This window comes from Hyperolius riggenbachi, chromosome 6, assembly GCF_040937935.1.
Source record: "Hyperolius riggenbachi isolate aHypRig1 chromosome 6, aHypRig1.pri, whole genome shotgun sequence".
NCBI lineage: Eukaryota > Metazoa > Chordata > Amphibia > Anura > Hyperoliidae > Hyperolius > Hyperolius riggenbachi.
The window spans coordinates 270,939,768-270,958,143 of NC_090651.1; the positions used below are offsets into that span (position 1 = coordinate 270,939,768).

General features: G+C 45.3%; 1 protein-coding gene across 11 annotated transcripts in view; it reads left to right on the forward strand.

The window, feature by feature from the left end:
• The window catches only part of PHLDB1 (pleckstrin homology like domain family B member 1), a 190,484-nt gene that overhangs the window by 58,909 nt on the left and 113,199 nt on the right, over positions 1-18,376 (forward strand). For 6 of the 11 annotated variants that reach the window (XM_068240826.1, XM_068240825.1, XM_068240827.1 and 3 more), the window contains exons 1-2: positions 10,628-10,733; positions 17,235-17,342. In XM_068240826.1, the coding sequence (XP_068096927.1) occupies positions 17,304-17,342 (39 nt within the window). In that variant the 5' untranslated portion in view covers positions 10,628-10,733; positions 17,235-17,303. Of the gene's footprint in view, positions 1-10,626; positions 10,734-17,234; positions 17,343-18,376 lie in introns of those variants that run through there. The other 5 variants (XM_068240830.1, XM_068240834.1, XM_068240832.1 and 2 more) reach the window with 3 other exon arrangements.

An 18,376-nucleotide genomic window follows, 5' to 3' on the forward strand; every position in this document is an offset into this window, starting at 1 on the left:
ACCTCAAGGGGAATGAGCCGTACTGGGTGGCCACACTACTAGACCCTCGGTACAGGCACAAAGTGGCGGACCTGTTACCAACTCACCGGAAGGTGGAAAGGATGCAGCACATGCAGAACCAGCTGTCAACTATGCTTTACAATGCCTTTAAGGGTGATGTGACGGCACAACGCCAGCAAGGTACCACTGCCACTAATCCTCCTCCCGTGTCCACGCAGTCAAAGACAGGACGCTCCAGCGATCTCATGGTGATGTCGGACATGCGGACGTTCTTTAGTCCAACGCCTCGCCGTAGCCCTTCCGGATCCACCCTCCACCAACGCCTGGAACGGCAGGTAGCCGACTACCTGGCCTTAAGTGTGGATGTAGACACTGCTGTGAACAGCGATGAGGAACCCTTGAACTACTGGGTGCGCAGGCTTGACCTGTGGCCAGAGCTGTCCCAATTTGCCATCCAACTTCTCTCCTGCCCTGCCGCAAGCGTCCTCTCAGAAAGGACCTTCAGCGCAGCTGGAGGCATTGTCACAGAGAAGAGAAGTCGCCTAAGTCACAAAAGTGTTAAGTACCTCACCTTTATCAAAATGAATGAGGCATGGATCCCGGAGGGCTGCTGCCCGCCCCAAGACTAAGTCAGTCCCCGCACATACAGCATCTCTGCCTGCACGCCGTGTGACTGGCTGCCTGGCCTGCCCCAAGAAGACTAAGTCGCTCCCAGTCCCTCCACACAGCATGTCTGCCTGCAGGCCGCTTGACTACCTTCTCCGCCACCACCAACAGGGTCCGGGACTCCAGGCGGATTGCTGAATTTTTTAGGCCGCTGCTAGCAGCGGCCGCTGTAATAATTTTTCGGGTGCGTGTACATGACTGCCTAATTTTTCTGGCTGCACTGCGGGCAGCTGCAACAACAAAAGAAAAGGCATGTACATGCGCCCATTCCCCTTCGTGATCATTACCTTGCCGTGGTGAAGGGGCTTGCGTATCACAATGGAGCAATGACCGGCGCCTAGATGAGTGTCTCGGGGGGCACACCCACGATAATAAGGTCGTTGCCTCATTGTGGTCAGACCAAATTTGATCAGCTGGACAGTCACTGTTCTGTCATTCAGCTACATCAGCCAGGTGACCATATGGGCTGTAAAGCCACCAAAACCTGCACTCTCGCCATGGTGCGCACCAGTAAAGCACGGCCGTCACTACACAAACAGCTGTTTGCGGTGCGTTACACGATGAGTTTGGTGTGTCAGTGTGAAGCAGTACCTTAATTACACTACCTGATTGATGTATACACATGCAAGATGTTTGAAAGCACTTTAGGCCTGTCATTTAGCATTCAATGTGATTTCTGCCCTTAAAACGCTGCTTTGCGTCAAATCCAGATTTTTCCCGGGGACTTTTGGCATGTATCCCACTCTGTCATCCCCCCCTCCAGGTGTTAGACCCCTTGAAACATCTTTTCCATCACTTTTGTGGCCAGCATAATTTTTTTTTTTTTTCAAAGTTCGCATCCCCATTGAAGTCTATTGCGGTTCGCGAACTTTAACGCGAACCGAAAATCGGAGGTTCGGCCCAACACTAGTGTTAGCCAGAAGGAAATTATTCTGTATAGAGTGCTAACCAGAATATATTTTATATCATTCAAAGTAGCACCTTTTGCTTTGATGACAGGTTTCATGACATTCCATGAATCATCTTCACGAGGTAGTCACCTGGAATTTCTTTACAACAGTCTTGAAGGAGTTTCCATAATTTTTGATCACTTGTTGGCTGCCTTGCTTTCACTCTGCCGTCCAACTCATCTCAAATCATCTCAGTTGGTTTTAGGTCAGGTGATTGTGCAGGCCAAGTCATCTGTAGGCAGCAGTTCATCACTCTTCTTGGTTACATAACCTGTACACAGCCTGGAGGTGTGTTGGAGATCCCTGTCATGAAGAAAAAGAAAAGGTGGCCCCACAAAGCAGCCGGATTCCTCTGGTTTAGCTAGTGACTAGTGCTGGGTTTGCTGTGCTGTCCAGAGCCAACATGGCTGAGTTTCTGCTCTCCTAGCTGGCCCACTTTTGGCTAAATGTTACCAGGCTGGTGCTAGCATAGCATTGCTATTCATTATCTTACCTGGCACTGCTGGATTGCTGTTAGGCCTGGCTGCTGGCTTTGTTGGGCTGGTAGAAGCCAGGCATTGGCTGGTGTTTGGGGCCTGGCTTTGTAGGATTGGTGCTAGTTGCTAACCTAGCGATGCTTATGTTGACCTGGTATGACTTTTATGAGTTGGTTCTGGCTCCTGGCCTGTAATTGCTTGGTTGCTGCTGATTTGGAATCAACTGTTGATGCTGGCCTAGAATTGCCAGCATGATATTTGTAGCTAGTGCTGGCTTGCTGGCTTGTACCCAATCATTGTTGGGTTGTTCTGTGCTAGATAAAGTTTTTCACATTGTGTACATTTCAATATGTCTTAGGTCTTTTGTGATTTATGTTCAGATAATGATCTCTCACCAACTGGCCCGTGAGTCAGTGACTGCAAATATATTTTCTGTCCACCGCTTTGAACTCAAAAAGTCATTATCTACAATATGTAGGAAAACATAGCTAGGGAATATCCTGTATGCTTTGTTTATGTGTTAAATTCTACCTGAGGCAATTTTGACATGCCTCCATGTCCTTTTGGCACCTCTCTCTGCCCCGGGTGCCCCCCTTGCCGCTTCCCTCAGATGTGCTAAAAGTCAGCTTGTTGGTAGACTAATGGGGAAGAGGCGTCCTTAGCAGGGAAGGCACTCATGCAAAACATCCCCTCTGGTGTTAGGAACGCCCCTTGCCTGACTCTCCGTGCTCCTTCCCTGCCTCTCCTCCACCCATTCCATGCCACTCCCCCACCCCTCTGCACTCTGTGGTGAGAAGCACAGAGCTGAGAACTGCAATGTCGTGACCCCAGGGTTGCAACCATTTTTTTTTTTTTTTGCAAAAACAAAACAAATGAATTAAGGTGGCAGGCAGTAGTGGTAATGGACTCTACCTGATCTGGTTAGCCCCGGATCAGGTTAAGTATGCTTCGCTTTAAGCTAGACATCCACTGCATGAGGGCGACAGCATCTGTATCTGGCAAATGATCAGTATCTAGTATTTACATTTTTTTACCACTCAATAGAATCATCAGAATTTCCACACTCCTTCCATCTGGATAAAAATCAAATCCTTTATTGGTCATCCATTAAAACTGTACTACTGCTGTGCTATTTTAATGGATGACCGATAAAGGAATTCATTTTTATCCAGACGGAAGGAGTGTGGAATTTTTGATGATTTGTTTTATGGAGTGGCTTCCCTTCTAGCACCCTTCATCTCACGTACGGCACTTTATTGAGAGGCGTTTGACCTGTCACCCAGGGCAGTTACTAGGCCATATAGCACCCATGGTGAAGGTATACAAATTGTGCCCCCCACCCCTGTGGACTCGCAAACCCTTACTCTTTAGGGACAGTCACACTGCCACAGGTCACATGTAGATCTGCCTACTTACTAGTGACCAGCCGCTTATCCGGGAGGAAGCAGGGACCAGGAAAAAACACAGGTGAACAGAGCCCGGAAAGCAGATTCTTCCATGGGCGCCGTGCACTGACAGCCTTCAGTACGGCTACAGGACATCTGGTGTTATCACGCGGTGGAGACGTGATGATGACTTGACGCAGGCAGCCCAGGAGGAGTCAAGGAAGGTGATTGCGCTGGTAATCTTCTTTCTTCTTCCATTTGGCTGCACCACGCGTCACCAGGTCCCTAGCAGTTATGTACTTCTGCCTGTGCCCCCCTTCTTCTACTTGTCAGTCTTTGCCCAGGGTGGTCGCCCTGCCCACACTGCCCAAGAAACGGCCCTGCTGTCGCCTTTCTGAATTTGTTTTACCACGTTGCAGTACTCTGTTTTGATCAGCAGAAATGTATTAACCTGCCTTTTTCTATGGCCATTCAGAAGATATTTATACACGATGACCTACATCCATGTACAGTTAACACATATGGTGTTAATGTGTCATTTCTTAACCAGTATCTTCTTGCACATGTAGCCTGTGGTCTTTATTAGAGCCATCCTCTAAAGCCTCTGATCTTACAGTAAGTGTGACTAAATCAGTTTCTGTGCATAAAATATCTTCCATATAGAATGATGACACAATTGGAAGCGTTCTTTATAACACTATACTAGTAATTTAATATACCTTGGACTTAAAGCTTTGGATCAGCCTCTCAATTTTTATGCATATGATAAAAAAGTGAATTTATAAACAATGCTCAATGCACACGTTTTTTGCATCACACCTCTGTACTTTTTTGTTTTGCAATAACCATGTATTATTCACAAAACACAGTGCATTGTTAATTGATGCAAATTTATAATCACATAAAAAATGGGAGGCTGAACTAGGGCTTTAAAAGTGATTTATTTGACACAAGCTCTCCAAGGAGATTACATGCAAATAAAAACATCATCATCACACCTACATATATACACCTACAAGACTTTTATTCTTGGAGTTCTTGGAGAAACGTTAAGGTTCCTTTAATACAGTGGGTTGCAATAGTATTCGGCCCCCTTGAAGTTTTCCACATTTTGTCACATTATTGCCACAAACATGCATCAATTTTATTGGAATTCCACGTGAAAGACCAATACAAAGTGGTGTACATGTGAGAAGTGGATCGAAAATCATACATCATTCCAAACATTTTTTACAAATAAATAATGGCAAAGTGGGGTGTGCATAATTATTCGGCCCCCTGAGTCAATACTTTGTAGAACCACCTTTTGCTGCAATTACAGCTGCCAGTCTTTTAGGGTATGTCTCTACCAGCTTTGCACATCTAGAGACTGAAATCCTTGCCCATTCTTCTTTGCAAAACCGCTCCAGCTCAGTAAAATTAGATGGACAGCATTTGTGAACAGCAGTTTTCAGATCTTGCCACAGATTCTCGATTGGATTTAGATCTGGACTTTGACTGGGCCATTCTAACACATAGATATGTTTTGTTTTAAACCATTCCATTGTTGCCCAGGCTTTATGTTTAGGGTCATTGTTCTGCTGGAAGGTGAACCTCCGCCCCAGTCTCAGGTCTTTTGCAGTCTCCAAGAGATTTTCTTCAAAGTTTGCCCTGTATTTGGCTCCATCCATCTTCCCATCAACTCTGACCAGCTTCCCTGTCCCTGCTGAAGAGATGCACCCCCCGAGCATGATGCTGCCACCACCATATTTGACAGTGGGGATGGTGTGTTCAGAGTGATGTGCAGTGTTAGTTTTCTGCCACACATAGCGTTTTGCATTTTGGCCAAAAAGTTCCATGTTGGTCTCATCTGACCAGAGCACCTTCTTCCACATGGTTGCTGTGTCCCCCACATGGCTTGTGGCAAACTGCAAACTGGACTTCTTATGCTTTCTGTTAACAATGCCTTTCTTCTTGCCACTCTTCCATAAAGACCAACTTTGTACAGTGCATGACTAATAGTTGTCCTATGGACAGAGTCTCCCACCTGAGCTGTAGATCTCTGCAGCTCGTCCAGAGTCACCATGGGCCTCTTGGCTGCATTTCTGATCAGCGCTCTCCTTGTTCGACCTGTGAGTTTAGGTGGATGGCCTTGTCTTGGTAGGTGTACAGTTGTGCCATACTCCTTCCATTTCTGAATGATCGCTTGAACAGTGCTCCGTGGGATGTTCAAGGCTTTGGAAATCTTTTTGTAGCCTAAGCCTGCTTTAAATTTCTCAATAACTTGATCCCTGACATGTCTTGTGTGTTCTTTGGACTTCATGGTGTTTTTGCTCCCAATATTCTCGTAGACAACCCCTGAGGCCCTCACAGAGCAGCTGTATTTGTACTGACATTAGATTACACACAGGTGCACTCTATTTAGTCATTAGCACTCATCAGGCAATGTCTATAGGCAACTGACTGCACTCAGATCAAAGGGGGGCGAATAATTATGCACACACCACTTTGCAGTTATTTATTTGTAAAAAATGTTTGGAATCATGTATGATTTTCATTCCACTTCTCATGTGTGCACCACTTTGTGTTGGTCTTTCATGTGGAATTCCAATAAAATTGATTCATGTTTGTGGCAGTAATATGACAAAATGTGGAAAACTTCAAGGGGGACGAATACTTTTGCAACCCACTGTAGATACTTCAGTAGTGGGATGCCTCTGGATAGTCCAGTGCCTTCCCTTATCTTCTTACACTGTAACTTTCAGTGCTGGATACCCTCAGTGTCTTCAGTGGGCGAGTGTGACAATGGACAAGCGTGGTCATACGGCATGTGAGCGAATACAGTCTGTGCAAGTCCAGTAGAATGAAAGGGCATGGAGGAAAAAAAATGTACACGAGCGCCTTTTCTCTACTAGGCTTGCACAAACTTTGTCCCGCATGCGTAATACAGATATACTTGTCCACTACTGCGCTCATACACTAAAAAAAAACATATTAAACCTGGTTGATCAAATATGTTTATAGTGACCCAGCGCTGGAACAATGGGGTGCGGGAAGATACAGGAAGCTGCTGGATTATCCAGATGTATCCCGCTACCAAGGTAACCTATCTTTTCCTTTTTCCTAATCACTTCAGGATTGCTGGAAGGAGACTAACATCACTCAAATTCAAAATAAGCCTTATTGGCAGGACTTAGACACATACTGGCATTGTCAAAGCAAAAGAATAACTGAGGCTATGAAAGGGATTGTAGCGCACTGTAAGGGAGAGATAGAGGCATGATGGGTAAGCCGTCTATGGACATTTTCAGATTACAGTTCATTTATTTAGAGTTCATTTATGTGCCTTATCCTTTCAGCCTGTGGCAAACTGACCTAGTGTGCAGTGATTTTCAGTGTGGATTCCTAGACTCCTTCCTAGACTGCAAGGGGGGGGATTGGTTTGTCTGACTGGCCTTCACACCCGCCCCAAAGCCTGTCTGACACTCATTGTTACTGTACAACATAGAACAATGGAGCTATAATTAGATATATAAGCAACGGATCTTCACAATGCAGAAGCATGTAGGTATTAATAACGATTTGTTATTGTACACTGCTAGCTGTTTCTACATTTAGTTTGCAGCAGCAATTTGCTGCTTGTGTAATCAGTGATGATACATTTAGTGAAACTAGCCTATGTTTGTTTGTGCAGCCACAGTTGGAGATGATGAGTTGTTCATTATTCATCAAAGCAGTTCAAGCATCAACCTTTAAAGTGGAACTACCGGTAAACTCAGAACTTCCTCTCTACTCTAAAAGATTAGCCGCAGTGTGATAACTTTATGGAAAAAAATAATGATTCTTTATTACAATTTATGGAAGTCCTAAAAAAAACCTGAAGTTTCACTTGGCTTACCTTCTGCAGAAAGCACGGAAAGTATGGAGAACTGTTTAGGTGGAGCTCTTCTGCAATCTATTCACAGTTGCTGATAAGAACGAGGCGGCCGCAATAGCAGCATAGGGGGCGATATACAGGTTGTGAACGCAAACAATTGCTCGCGTTCCCATGCCTGTCGGCCGGTGACGGCCAAACCGGAAGTGTTCGCCGGCGGGTCCTGGACCATCGGAGCGGGGCTGCGAGGGCACCGATCGTCTGCAGGGAGCTGAGGGAAGCCCCAGGTGAGTTAATCTCATTTTTTTGGCCAGACTTTAGGTTCACTTTAAACAGGTTAATATGCCTAAACACACACAGAACACAGAGAAGTGAATTAATTCAGCAATTATATGTGGAATAAAGGCTTTTCATTGTGTGCTGTGCAAGAGTTTGGGTCTGCTTAAACTTAGTAGACACCATCCTCTGGTAATATCTGTAAAACTCTAAATGTATAATGATACTAATAATAATGATACAAGAGTGTTGCTCATGTGCACCAGAACTTATATGAGGTCAAGTGAAAGATTACTAAGGGCTAGTTCACAATGCTCAGTTACGTTGCAGAATAATTCTGCATGTCAACTCACTGCCCATACAGTTCTATAGGCCTATCACCAGTACTCAAAAAAACTATGTATGTGTGCGCTCACAAAGATTAAACAATCAATTAATATAATTCTCAAGCAGCGATTAAAATTTCAAACTAGAGTCCATCAACTTAACTAATAGTCCGTGGATCGCAGCATCAAATCACCAAGCATATGATGTAGTCTCTGTACAGTCTCCAGACACTGCGCTCACATATACTCCAAAGGCAATCTCCTTGCAGCGATGACACATACAGTGTATAGTGTGGCTGCCAGGTCACAGACAGCAATAAAGCACTCCAAACACAGGAATCCCGCACTCTCCCCTCTCACCTTATACATTTGCCGTCCAGACTATAAGACAGCTCACTCGTTTCATTTCTCCCAGCATAAGCCTCAGCAGTTGGATCCCCAGAAGAGCAGCAGATTTACTCCAATCTAGTAGCTAAAAAGCTCACCACAGCGTAAAACCGTACATTTATTAAAATATTTTTTAAAAAGTTCACTCACATGCTTCCAAAGTAAACAAGCGTATAACATTTGATCGTCCTTGCACGACGACTCTCCTGCGCCCGTTGCTCTGCCCTACATGTTTCGTGCATGCGCACTCATCAGGGGCTGGAGGCGTCTCGTGTGTCAGTGTGTTTTAAACAAAATTTTCCTATCCACTATCCAATCGGCCCATTGCCCTGTTCAAAGATGGCCGCAACTTCCGCCCTACCTTCATTCATGATTCTACGTCCGCCTACCTCTAACCTATGATAGAGTGACACGTCAGACTAGGCAGGCGTTTCACCTTTGCCTATCGAGGACAGGCTGACACAGTGGACGCCGCCCATTGCATCATCTCGCGGCCTATACATTTGACGGTTCGTCAGCCCCATGATTGGCCATTACTGTTGCCAGGCAACCGCTCACAAAACTATGTAAATTACAATCTGGCTGCATATTCAGTGTTGCTGCTGCGCAACATTAATCCCACCTATATAAGATATATTATTATTTATATTAATATTACCACTTCAACTCCTCTAGCCCCCTCAGCAGGCACATAATTATATCAATAACAAATTGCAAAATTACAAACATTCCGTGCATCTACATATTAGCAAGTTCAGGCAAATAGAACATTTTACAACATTAAACAGCGTCACAGTTACATCATATATATATAACACAATGCAACATATTACATGATTGTTACACCAGCCCTACACTGACCAAATTTTCTTTCCCCTATCCCTGTATATCCTTTCAGGGGATCAGAGCCCACCATCATACATCTTAACATACATAGCAACAGTAACCCTTATGCCTACAGAGGAAGGAACATATTCCAAATACACCCTCCCATCCATGGCCATCCCCAGGGCCGGCCCGCCCATGAGGCGGGGTGAGGCGGGTTCCTCAGGCGGCAGGAAGTGGAGGGGCGGCACCAGACATAAAGGGGAAGTGTGACTGCGGAGAGGAGAGAGAGTGCAGGCTGCAGTGCAGACTCTGCAGTGAAGTCTGGCTGCTCCTGTGGTGCCCGACCCCGCCTCCGACCCCGTGCCTGCACTGCACACACGGTGAGTGACCCTCCGCTGAGACCGAGTCCGCCCGGACTGTGTTCTGGCTGGGACCCGCCCCCCATTAGGCTGTGCACCACCCGCCAGTTCTGCTGCTACGTGCCACCCATGATGCCGCCGAGCCCGGCCTCCGAGTCCGACGACTCCGAGCTCTGCAGCCTCTCCTGTCTCCTCCAAGGCTGTGACGCAGTGCTGCCTAAGCCTGCTGATGGCGGCGGCCGCCGCCCGCTCTGCTGCCCTGCCTGATTGTCACGGACACGGTCAGTCACTGAGCACCGCCGACGTGACCATGATGATGAGCCTGGCTGGCTGCCGCCGACCGCCGCTCACCGGCCTTGCCCGCCAGCGCGGCGAGATCCGAGATGGTCTGGAGGCTGGAGCATGCCCGCCGGCCGCCGCAGCCTTCTGTCCCCCTGCCTGCCAGACTGTGCAGGATGCATGCTGGATGCAGATGCCCAAGTCCCGACGCCCGCCCTTCGCCATGATCGCCGCCGCCAGACCCGGAGACCCCATCCCCGGCGGTGAGTCAGTCACTTTGCTGCCTCAGGCAGGCTTTCTTTCACGATCGGTTGGTCGGTCGTGTAGGGGATGTAATGTTTATGTAGAGCAGATGGGGGTTATAATAGGCACCTCCGGCAGTAATGGACATATTGGGGGGGGGGGGGGGTTGTCCCCCGGTTGGGGTATTGTCGACCGGGGGGGAGGGGGGCGCCTTCACGATCTTTGCCTCAGGCAGCAGAAAGTCCAGGACCGGCCCTGGCCATCCCACCCTAACCACCCCTGTACCTCCCACCTTAAAGGGGCACTACAGCGAAAAACTGTAAAATGTAAAATATGTGCAAACATATACAAATAAGAAGTACATTTTTTCCAGAGTAAAATGAGCCATAAATTACTTTTCTCCTATAATGCTGTCACTTACAGTAGGCAGTAGAAATCTGATAGAAGTGACAGGTTTTGGACTAGTCCATCTCTTCATAGGGAATTCTCAGCAAGGCTTTTATTCTTTATAAAGATATTACCTAAAAAGGATTTAAACAATGATGCTGGCCAGCTTCCCTGCTCCCTACACAGTTTTTTGGCAGTTGGACAGAGCAACTGCCATTCACTAAGTGCTTTTGAAAATAAATATATCCCTGAGAATCCCCTATAAAGAGATGGACTAGTCCAAAACCTGTCACTTCTGGCAGATTTCTACTACCTACTGTAAGTGACAGCAACATAGGAGAAAAGTAATTTACTAGATTGGAGTAAATCTGCTGCTCTTCTGGGGATCCAACTGCTGAGGCATGTGCTGGAGAAATGAAACGAGTGAGCTGTCTAATGGCCCATACTCACGGGCTACTTTTTCTGCCTGTCGCTAGCACACGGGAGCGTGTGCACAACAGTTCGGCGACAGCTTGTCGCCAGGTCCCTCCGCATACACACGCGGAAGTGGGACTAGGGTAGGGATGTGACGGAAGCTGTCGCCGACGTTCCTCCCCCCTGCCGGAAACTCAATGCTCCGGCTATTAGGTTGCTGTCGCTAGTCCGCATACACACGCGGAAGTGGGACTAGGGTAGGGATGTGACGGAAGCTGTCGCCGACGTTCCTCCCCCCTGCCGGAAACTCAATGCTCCGGCTATTAGGTTGCTGTCGCTAGTCCGCATACACACGCGGACTAGCGACAGTTGCGGCGAAGTTGCGGCGGCAACTGTCGCCATGCGATTGACCGCCGCCAATCGCCAGGCGACAGCAGCGACGAGCGACGGTTCGGGGTGCACGCCTCATACTCACGGGCGACCTGTCGCCGCAACACGCACACACCACGTGGTTGCGGCGACAATTGTAGCCCGTGAGTATGGGCCGTTATAGTTTGGATGGCAAATGTATAAGGTGAGAGGCCACGTGTGATTGTGATCGGTGCACAGGGAGAGTGCGGGATTCCTGTGTTTGGAGTGCTTTATTGCTGTCTGTGACCTGACAGCCACACTATACACTGTATGTGTCATCGCTGCAAGGAGATTACCTTTGGAGTATATGTGAGCGCAGTGTCTGGAGACTGTACAGAGACTATTCACAGTACTGAATTGTAACTTATCACCTTATTCTAACTTGCTGCATGCATGCTTCGCATTAAAGTCAATGTTCAGTCTCCACTGCAGTTCACACTCCTTATAACGCCTGTGTTATGCAATGGACTACTGTGAACCTAGCCAAGGCTTTGATTAGCAATTATTTGCTAAAGAATGAAGTCATCACATCAACTAAAGTCTTACGTATCTATTATTATAATTATTGATTTATGAAGCGCCAACATTTTCCGAGGTGTACAAAGTTACAAACAAACATGGTGTGCATAATTATACAGACAATGGTGTAAACCAAATATAGACACTGGTAAAAAAAAAATACAGAATTGGTAATAACAGTGATAAATATAACATGGTGAATAAAATGTATAACACATTGCAGACACAAAATGAATCACCAATTCCAAGACACAAAAGGGTGAGAGAGCCCTGCTCTTGTGAGCTTACAAGTTCTGCTCTGAATCACACATATAACACTAATAAGGAGAAGCAGACTATCAGGAAAGGAATTCATTTACTCCCAGAGTATAGAATCAATGTTAAAAATCTATAAATTAAGGGTGTATATACTTGCATGGGGCCCCTGAGCAGTGAGTGCTAAGTGCTGTCATTGTTAGAAGTTTTAAAGAACGAGTTGACAATGGCCCATCGAGCAAGCAATTAATTACTCCTTAACTGGAAATTCATTGGCTTGCAGTGATCAGTGTGCCGCTTATTGTTTTGATCAGATTTCAGCAAGAATATGCTGAAGAATGGATCGAACCTTTAGTAAAGATGCTGAAGAATGGATCGAGCCATTAGCATTGTACCCTTCAATGCAGTACAGCAGCACTATATGGCCACCTGATGTCCCCCCCCCCCCCCCCCCCCCCGACTGCTGTACAAAAATGTGTTAAACACAGTCACATCTGTTCAAAATCAATTAGAAGCTGATCAATTGGTTAAACTGGGGTCAATGGATCACTGGGCTTCTTAATGATTGAATCTGCAGGAAAAAACTGACATGTGTTCCCATTAACGGCAATATCTTCATTGGTGGTCAAGTTTCCAATCTGATTACTGAATTGGTTGAAATTAGAGGGTGATGATGTTAATTGACAACAGATGAACACATTATTGATTAATTCCCTGCCGGTAGTACATTGGTCCAGCGGATTGATGTTATCTAAAAAGACCGGATTAGTTATAATCTTTCATCCCATTTATTTATTTTTTAAAGTTTCTTTTTATTTCAGTTTTTAGAAACAAACATTTAAATCAGTCCCCGAAATATTTGGGGATAACAACATTAAAACATGTAGAAGAAGCTTACATTGTAGATACAAAGCTCAATAAAGAGTATACATGAATTCATTACAGCAACAAATTTAGGGCTTCTGTTTCCTATTAATAAAGTATAATACAGTAAATTTCCATGCGACCTCTTTTTACACAAAAATGTACATCCAATACCATGACTTTTCTCCCTCCGCTGCCGTACGCGTCATGACTGTGTGGAGGCGACAGCGGGTGGATGCGGCTGTGCGAGAATCTACAGCATGCTGCAGATTCTCTGGTTGCTCCGCACCGCTTCACATGCAATGCACGCAATGGAAACTGTTCCTTTGCCGTGCATTGGTTTCAGGACACCCGCTGTGCCATGCGGCTGTGTAGTAACCGCATGTAATGGAAACAGACCCTAAGGGCCTGTACACACTGCTGCGCTTGCGCTGCGCTTTTCAAATCGCATGCGCTTTTTAATCGCAAGGTCTTTTGAAAAATAATGAAAATCGTGGAGACCTGTACACACTGGTGCGATGCGCTTTTCCTATTGTCATGAAGGTTTGCAATTTAAAAATAGCATGCGATTTTAAAAGCGCAGCAGTGTGTACAGGCCCTAAGAGTGCACAGATAGTGCAGCCGCCCCCCACAGGTACAGTAGAGGGATTAATGCTTCTACACGTGAGGGGGTCCCGGGGAGTAGCTGGGAAAGACAACTTGATGAGGTCCGGCAGTGCAGGGGTCCCTGCAGAGGTTGTAGGCCCTGTGGCAATTGCCCCCTTTGCCTCTATGGCTGACCCGGCCCTTTGGGGGTGGTCTACATGCATAAGAAGTATCTTCCAGCCCTATATGATATACATTACCACTTAATAGTGCTCACAGTATGCAGCAGCAACAACAACAACAAACATTTGTAAAGCACTTTTCTCCTGTAGGACTGAAAGTGCATAAGCATGACTGATTTAGTTGTTTGGTAAATTTTCTGCTTCCATGCAGCTCCATTCAGGTACATTAGATACAGCAGTTGGCATGGGGGATGGGTTTTTTTTATATTGGGCTGGTTTATATAAAGGGAAGTTTGGGTGGCCATGCACCTAAAATAAACCCCAGTCAGTCATTCTGTCCCTGTCCTTTCCCCCAGTATCACATGTATAAAATATGTCCCGCTGCAGAGATTTTCTACCTTCTGGGCACAATACTGTAATCAGTTCTACCCTCTGTATATCTATAGTGATAATTATGTCTCCTTTCCTGGCTGTCTAATTATATTACATTATTTGCCTGCAGATTTGATTTCCACAGTTGCTATTTAAAAAGCATGGGACTGGCGTTCTGCATGTCAGATCATTCTTCTCTTTCGGGATGGGAGGTACACTGTGACTCGACAAACGGGCAACAAGAACGAGGCGACACACTTAGCTCAGTACTGTGTGTCATAACTATAGAAAGCTTAAAGGGGAACTTCAGTCTAAACAAACATACTTTTATTAAGTTACATTAGTTATGTTAATTAGAATAGATAGGTAATATAATCTCTTGCCCACCCCGTTTTAAAAGAAAAGGCAAATGTTGGTGATTCATGGGGGCTGCCATCTTTGTCATGGGGGCAGCCATCTTTTTAGTTGAAAGGAGGTGACAGGGAGCAGGAGACACAGTTCCAACTGTCCTGTGTCCTGATCACCCCTCCCAGCTGCATGTGCTAGGCTTCAAATGTCAAATTCAAAATGTAAAAAACAGCAGAACGAGAACAACAACATCAGAAATCCCATCATGCTTGCACAGCATTAGGGGAAAAATGCCCGGGCAGTTTTTTTTCTGTGCAGCTAAAAATGAGGCTTGTATAAGAGAAAAAAAGTTCTGATGCTGTGAAACAGTTAAAGAAACACCAGGCCTTTCCAGTGCTGCTGAGTCAATTTTTAGTCTGGAGGTTCACTTTAACAATCATATTACTGAGCCCAGACTGTGCAGTCCCACAGTCAGGAAAGAAGACATGTTTCCAAATGTGCATACCAGGGAAATGACATACACCAAGGCAGAATGTGTTACAGTACTCTGCTCTAAAGATGGAAACCCCTTTAAAACTTACCATTGTTATGAGAGACATGAAGCCTAATGCTAAATTTAGACTTAGCAAGGAAATTAACAGCGCTACTTAAAAACAGACAAGTGCCTACCTGCAAAAGAGTGCAAGCCCCACTTGTGGGATATAATACACACCGAGCATAAACATGACCTGTCTACCACTGGAGGATGTTGGTTTTCCTGTAACAGCTTGCATGCAACCTATTAAGTACTCGTCCCTCCCACTGCAAAGAAGTGAATCCTCCATGGGAGGGGCCTAACACTAACTAAATCCTAACCTATGTATATATAGCCTGGGTGCACTACCAAATAAAATTGAAAATTGCGCAAAAGGTGGATCAGCGCAACACCAGGCCGCCTCCGAATGGCCTCCAATCAGAGGTGCGCTGAGCCCCCCCAGGAACTACAAACGCACCTTGAACCCAAACAGAAGCTCTTATCCGGAGCATTACTGAGCATAGTCTAAATTTAGACTATTTTCTCTTATAAAATCAACAGAGTTTACAAAAACACAAATTTTCCTAAAACTGACTGGCTATTGCACGTGAATACAGGCAAAGTGAACAATTTTCTCTTCGTAGCATTAGGCCTTTGGCAAATGCTACAGTTTTGGCAGTGATTCTGATCATCTGGCAATAATTCATTCTAAGACTAAATCACTTACCCAAAGGGAATTTTTCATTTAGGTGTTCTAAGGTATTTTTGACCTATCTATCTGCATGCTTGTCACTGAGGTGAATTACTGAAAAAGTATAATAGCAAAAGAGAATTACAAAAAAACTCAACAGCATTTATAGAATGGAATCAGAAATCGCACCTACTATAGTCTCTCATGATAGCGGTACATGAAGTAATAAGGTGTGTGTGTGTGTGTGGGGGGGGGGGGGGGGCGATGCTATTCTCATAACACAATAGTATCATCAGTTTTGCTGTAGTGTTGGTAAGTGCAGGCATGCCTCAGGCTCTGTTTGGATTCCAGTCAGGTATTGGGACCATATTGTATACGTCATAAGAAGTAGCTCTTATGGAGATAAGATCCACATTCTCTTCTACCAGTGTCGAGGCAAGGTTCTCCAGCAGTAGAGGCAGAGATTCCAAAGTGCACCCTCCACCACAAACTGTGTCCGCCCCAGTATAGGTAGCAACCATTCTGCCAGTATTAGGTCACTCCCCAGTATAATAGCGGGATGGGCCCAATACTGTATTAGGCAGCTGCCCTTCACAGTATATTAGCCAGATGTGCCCCCCCCCCCAGCATAATAGCCAGATGTGTTCACCCTCCCCATTATAATAGCCACGTGTGCCTCCCTCTCCAGTATAATAGCCAGATGTGCCCCAAATCCCCCTTCCCTCCCCAGTATAGTAGCCAAATGTGTCCCCTAATCCTCCCTCTTCAGTATTGTAGCCACATGTGCCCCCTAGTTCCCCCTACCTTCTCAGTATAGTAGCCAGATGTGGCCCCTAACATCCCCCTTACCCCGAGCATTACTGAGCATGGAGAATTACAGGCAGCGCCCACTAACCTGCTCCGGGTTCCAGGCAGTGGAGGTCCTGTCTGTCTTCTCTGTAGTGTTACTGCTCTGTGCTTCCTGCTTCTCAGATCAGGCACTAGAGCCCAGAATGAGAAGTACAGAGTGGCAATACTACAGAGAAGACAGAAAGGATCTCCAGTGCCTGTAGGTAGGTGGTGAGTGTATGTTGCCTGTCACCCACTGCGCTTCGTAACACTGGGAGTGTGAGGGGGAGGAGCATATTGGTAGGGGGAGTGCACACGCTGCCACACAGTAGCAAGAAGGGGGCCTGTGGAGCGGGAGGGGGGATATATGTTAGTACCCCCCCACACACACACACACACCCTCACAAAGCCTATCCAGCCTCTGCCTTGGCCCGTCCCTGTCTTCTACAGTTAACCAGTAGTGACTTAGGGAAACCAATCATTGCTAGAATACATCTCAAACGGCACAGCACATTCCTCAGTATAATGACAATATCCTCACATGTGGTGGATTCGGGCCTAGTTGGCTTGGTATATATTATGGGTGACAGGTTGACACCCCTAATAAGACATGAAGGCCAAGCCCGAGCTGAGGCTTTCAGACCTGTAATAATATATGACAAATAATAACCAGAAATCAGCATTCATTATTTAGAGCACTGCAGCAGTTCATCACCATGACTCATGTAACAGGTTTGCTCATAAATGTGCCCAAATTTATATGATTATATCTGTCCTTTGCATGCATGTTAGCGAACGTGTAAACCGTAACTGAATGGCTGTCTTTGCATTGTCAGGATAATCTGGAAACGGAATCAACGCCCAGCACAGATTCTGAAGAGCAAAAGAAAACATTAGACAGAGATATGGCCAGCACTTGTCGGAAAGCTCACACTCTCTTACAAGTAAGTGTTTATACTGTATCTCCCTGTGGTCACATGATATACTGTACTGATAGCAAATACATTTGTCTTTTTCTTGCATTCTTGTGACTTAAAGTGGAATAAAACTCTGACCTAACATTCCATAATAATGTTTTTCCTACTTTTTATTACTCATAAAGTTATCATATTTGCTTTTGTGCACAAGTATTATTGTCTGTTTACAAATTACAAATTACCAAAGTACAGTTTATCTGCTCTGGAAGCTGCCATTGCATTTTAATGCATAGCTGCTGCATGTATATACAGTATTCTCTAGTGATCACTTCTCAGCTCTTTCTTCTCCTCAGCTCAGTACAGTTTAGTTTTCACAGTTTGCTAATGTTTACTAAATGTATCTGACAAATAAAAGATAATGCTATCATCTCTTCTGATGCAGCCATAAGCTGCCCACTGAAGCAAGGAACTTTCTGTTGAAGAACAAAGTGCTGTGTTTAACTGTTCGAATGCTGTTCTGCTTAAAAAAAATTGTGGTTGTAGATTGTATTGCTGTAAATAATCTCGTAGAACAAAGAGGAAATTCTGAGTGTCATACTACTTCACAATCATATTCATGGGTAATTGAAAATAAAGTATAATATATTAAAGACAGGCAAACTTATTAAAAACAAAAAAGGTTATAGATATTCTAAAAAAAAATTAAAAATACATTTTTTACACTGTACTGAGTTTAGTAGCCTGCAGTTTTCCTTTATGTTACAGTAACAACCTTTTTTCTAACTGAGAACTGCATAAACTGAAGTGGACAGCTTATTAGTGGAAAGGTTATGTTCTGAATGGCTGTGGTAACATAAACCTGATTAAAGGACAACTGTATCTCTCATCTTGTCCGACATTTCACCATACCATCGTATGTGGCTTCTGTGTACATCTCTGTGGCTTAAATCCCTCTAATAAACTGAGACTGTTAAGGTGCCCATACATCAAGCGATTTTGCAGTACGACGACCGTTCGATTTGATCATTTTATTGAATCGAGAAGGAATCGAGAGAGAATCA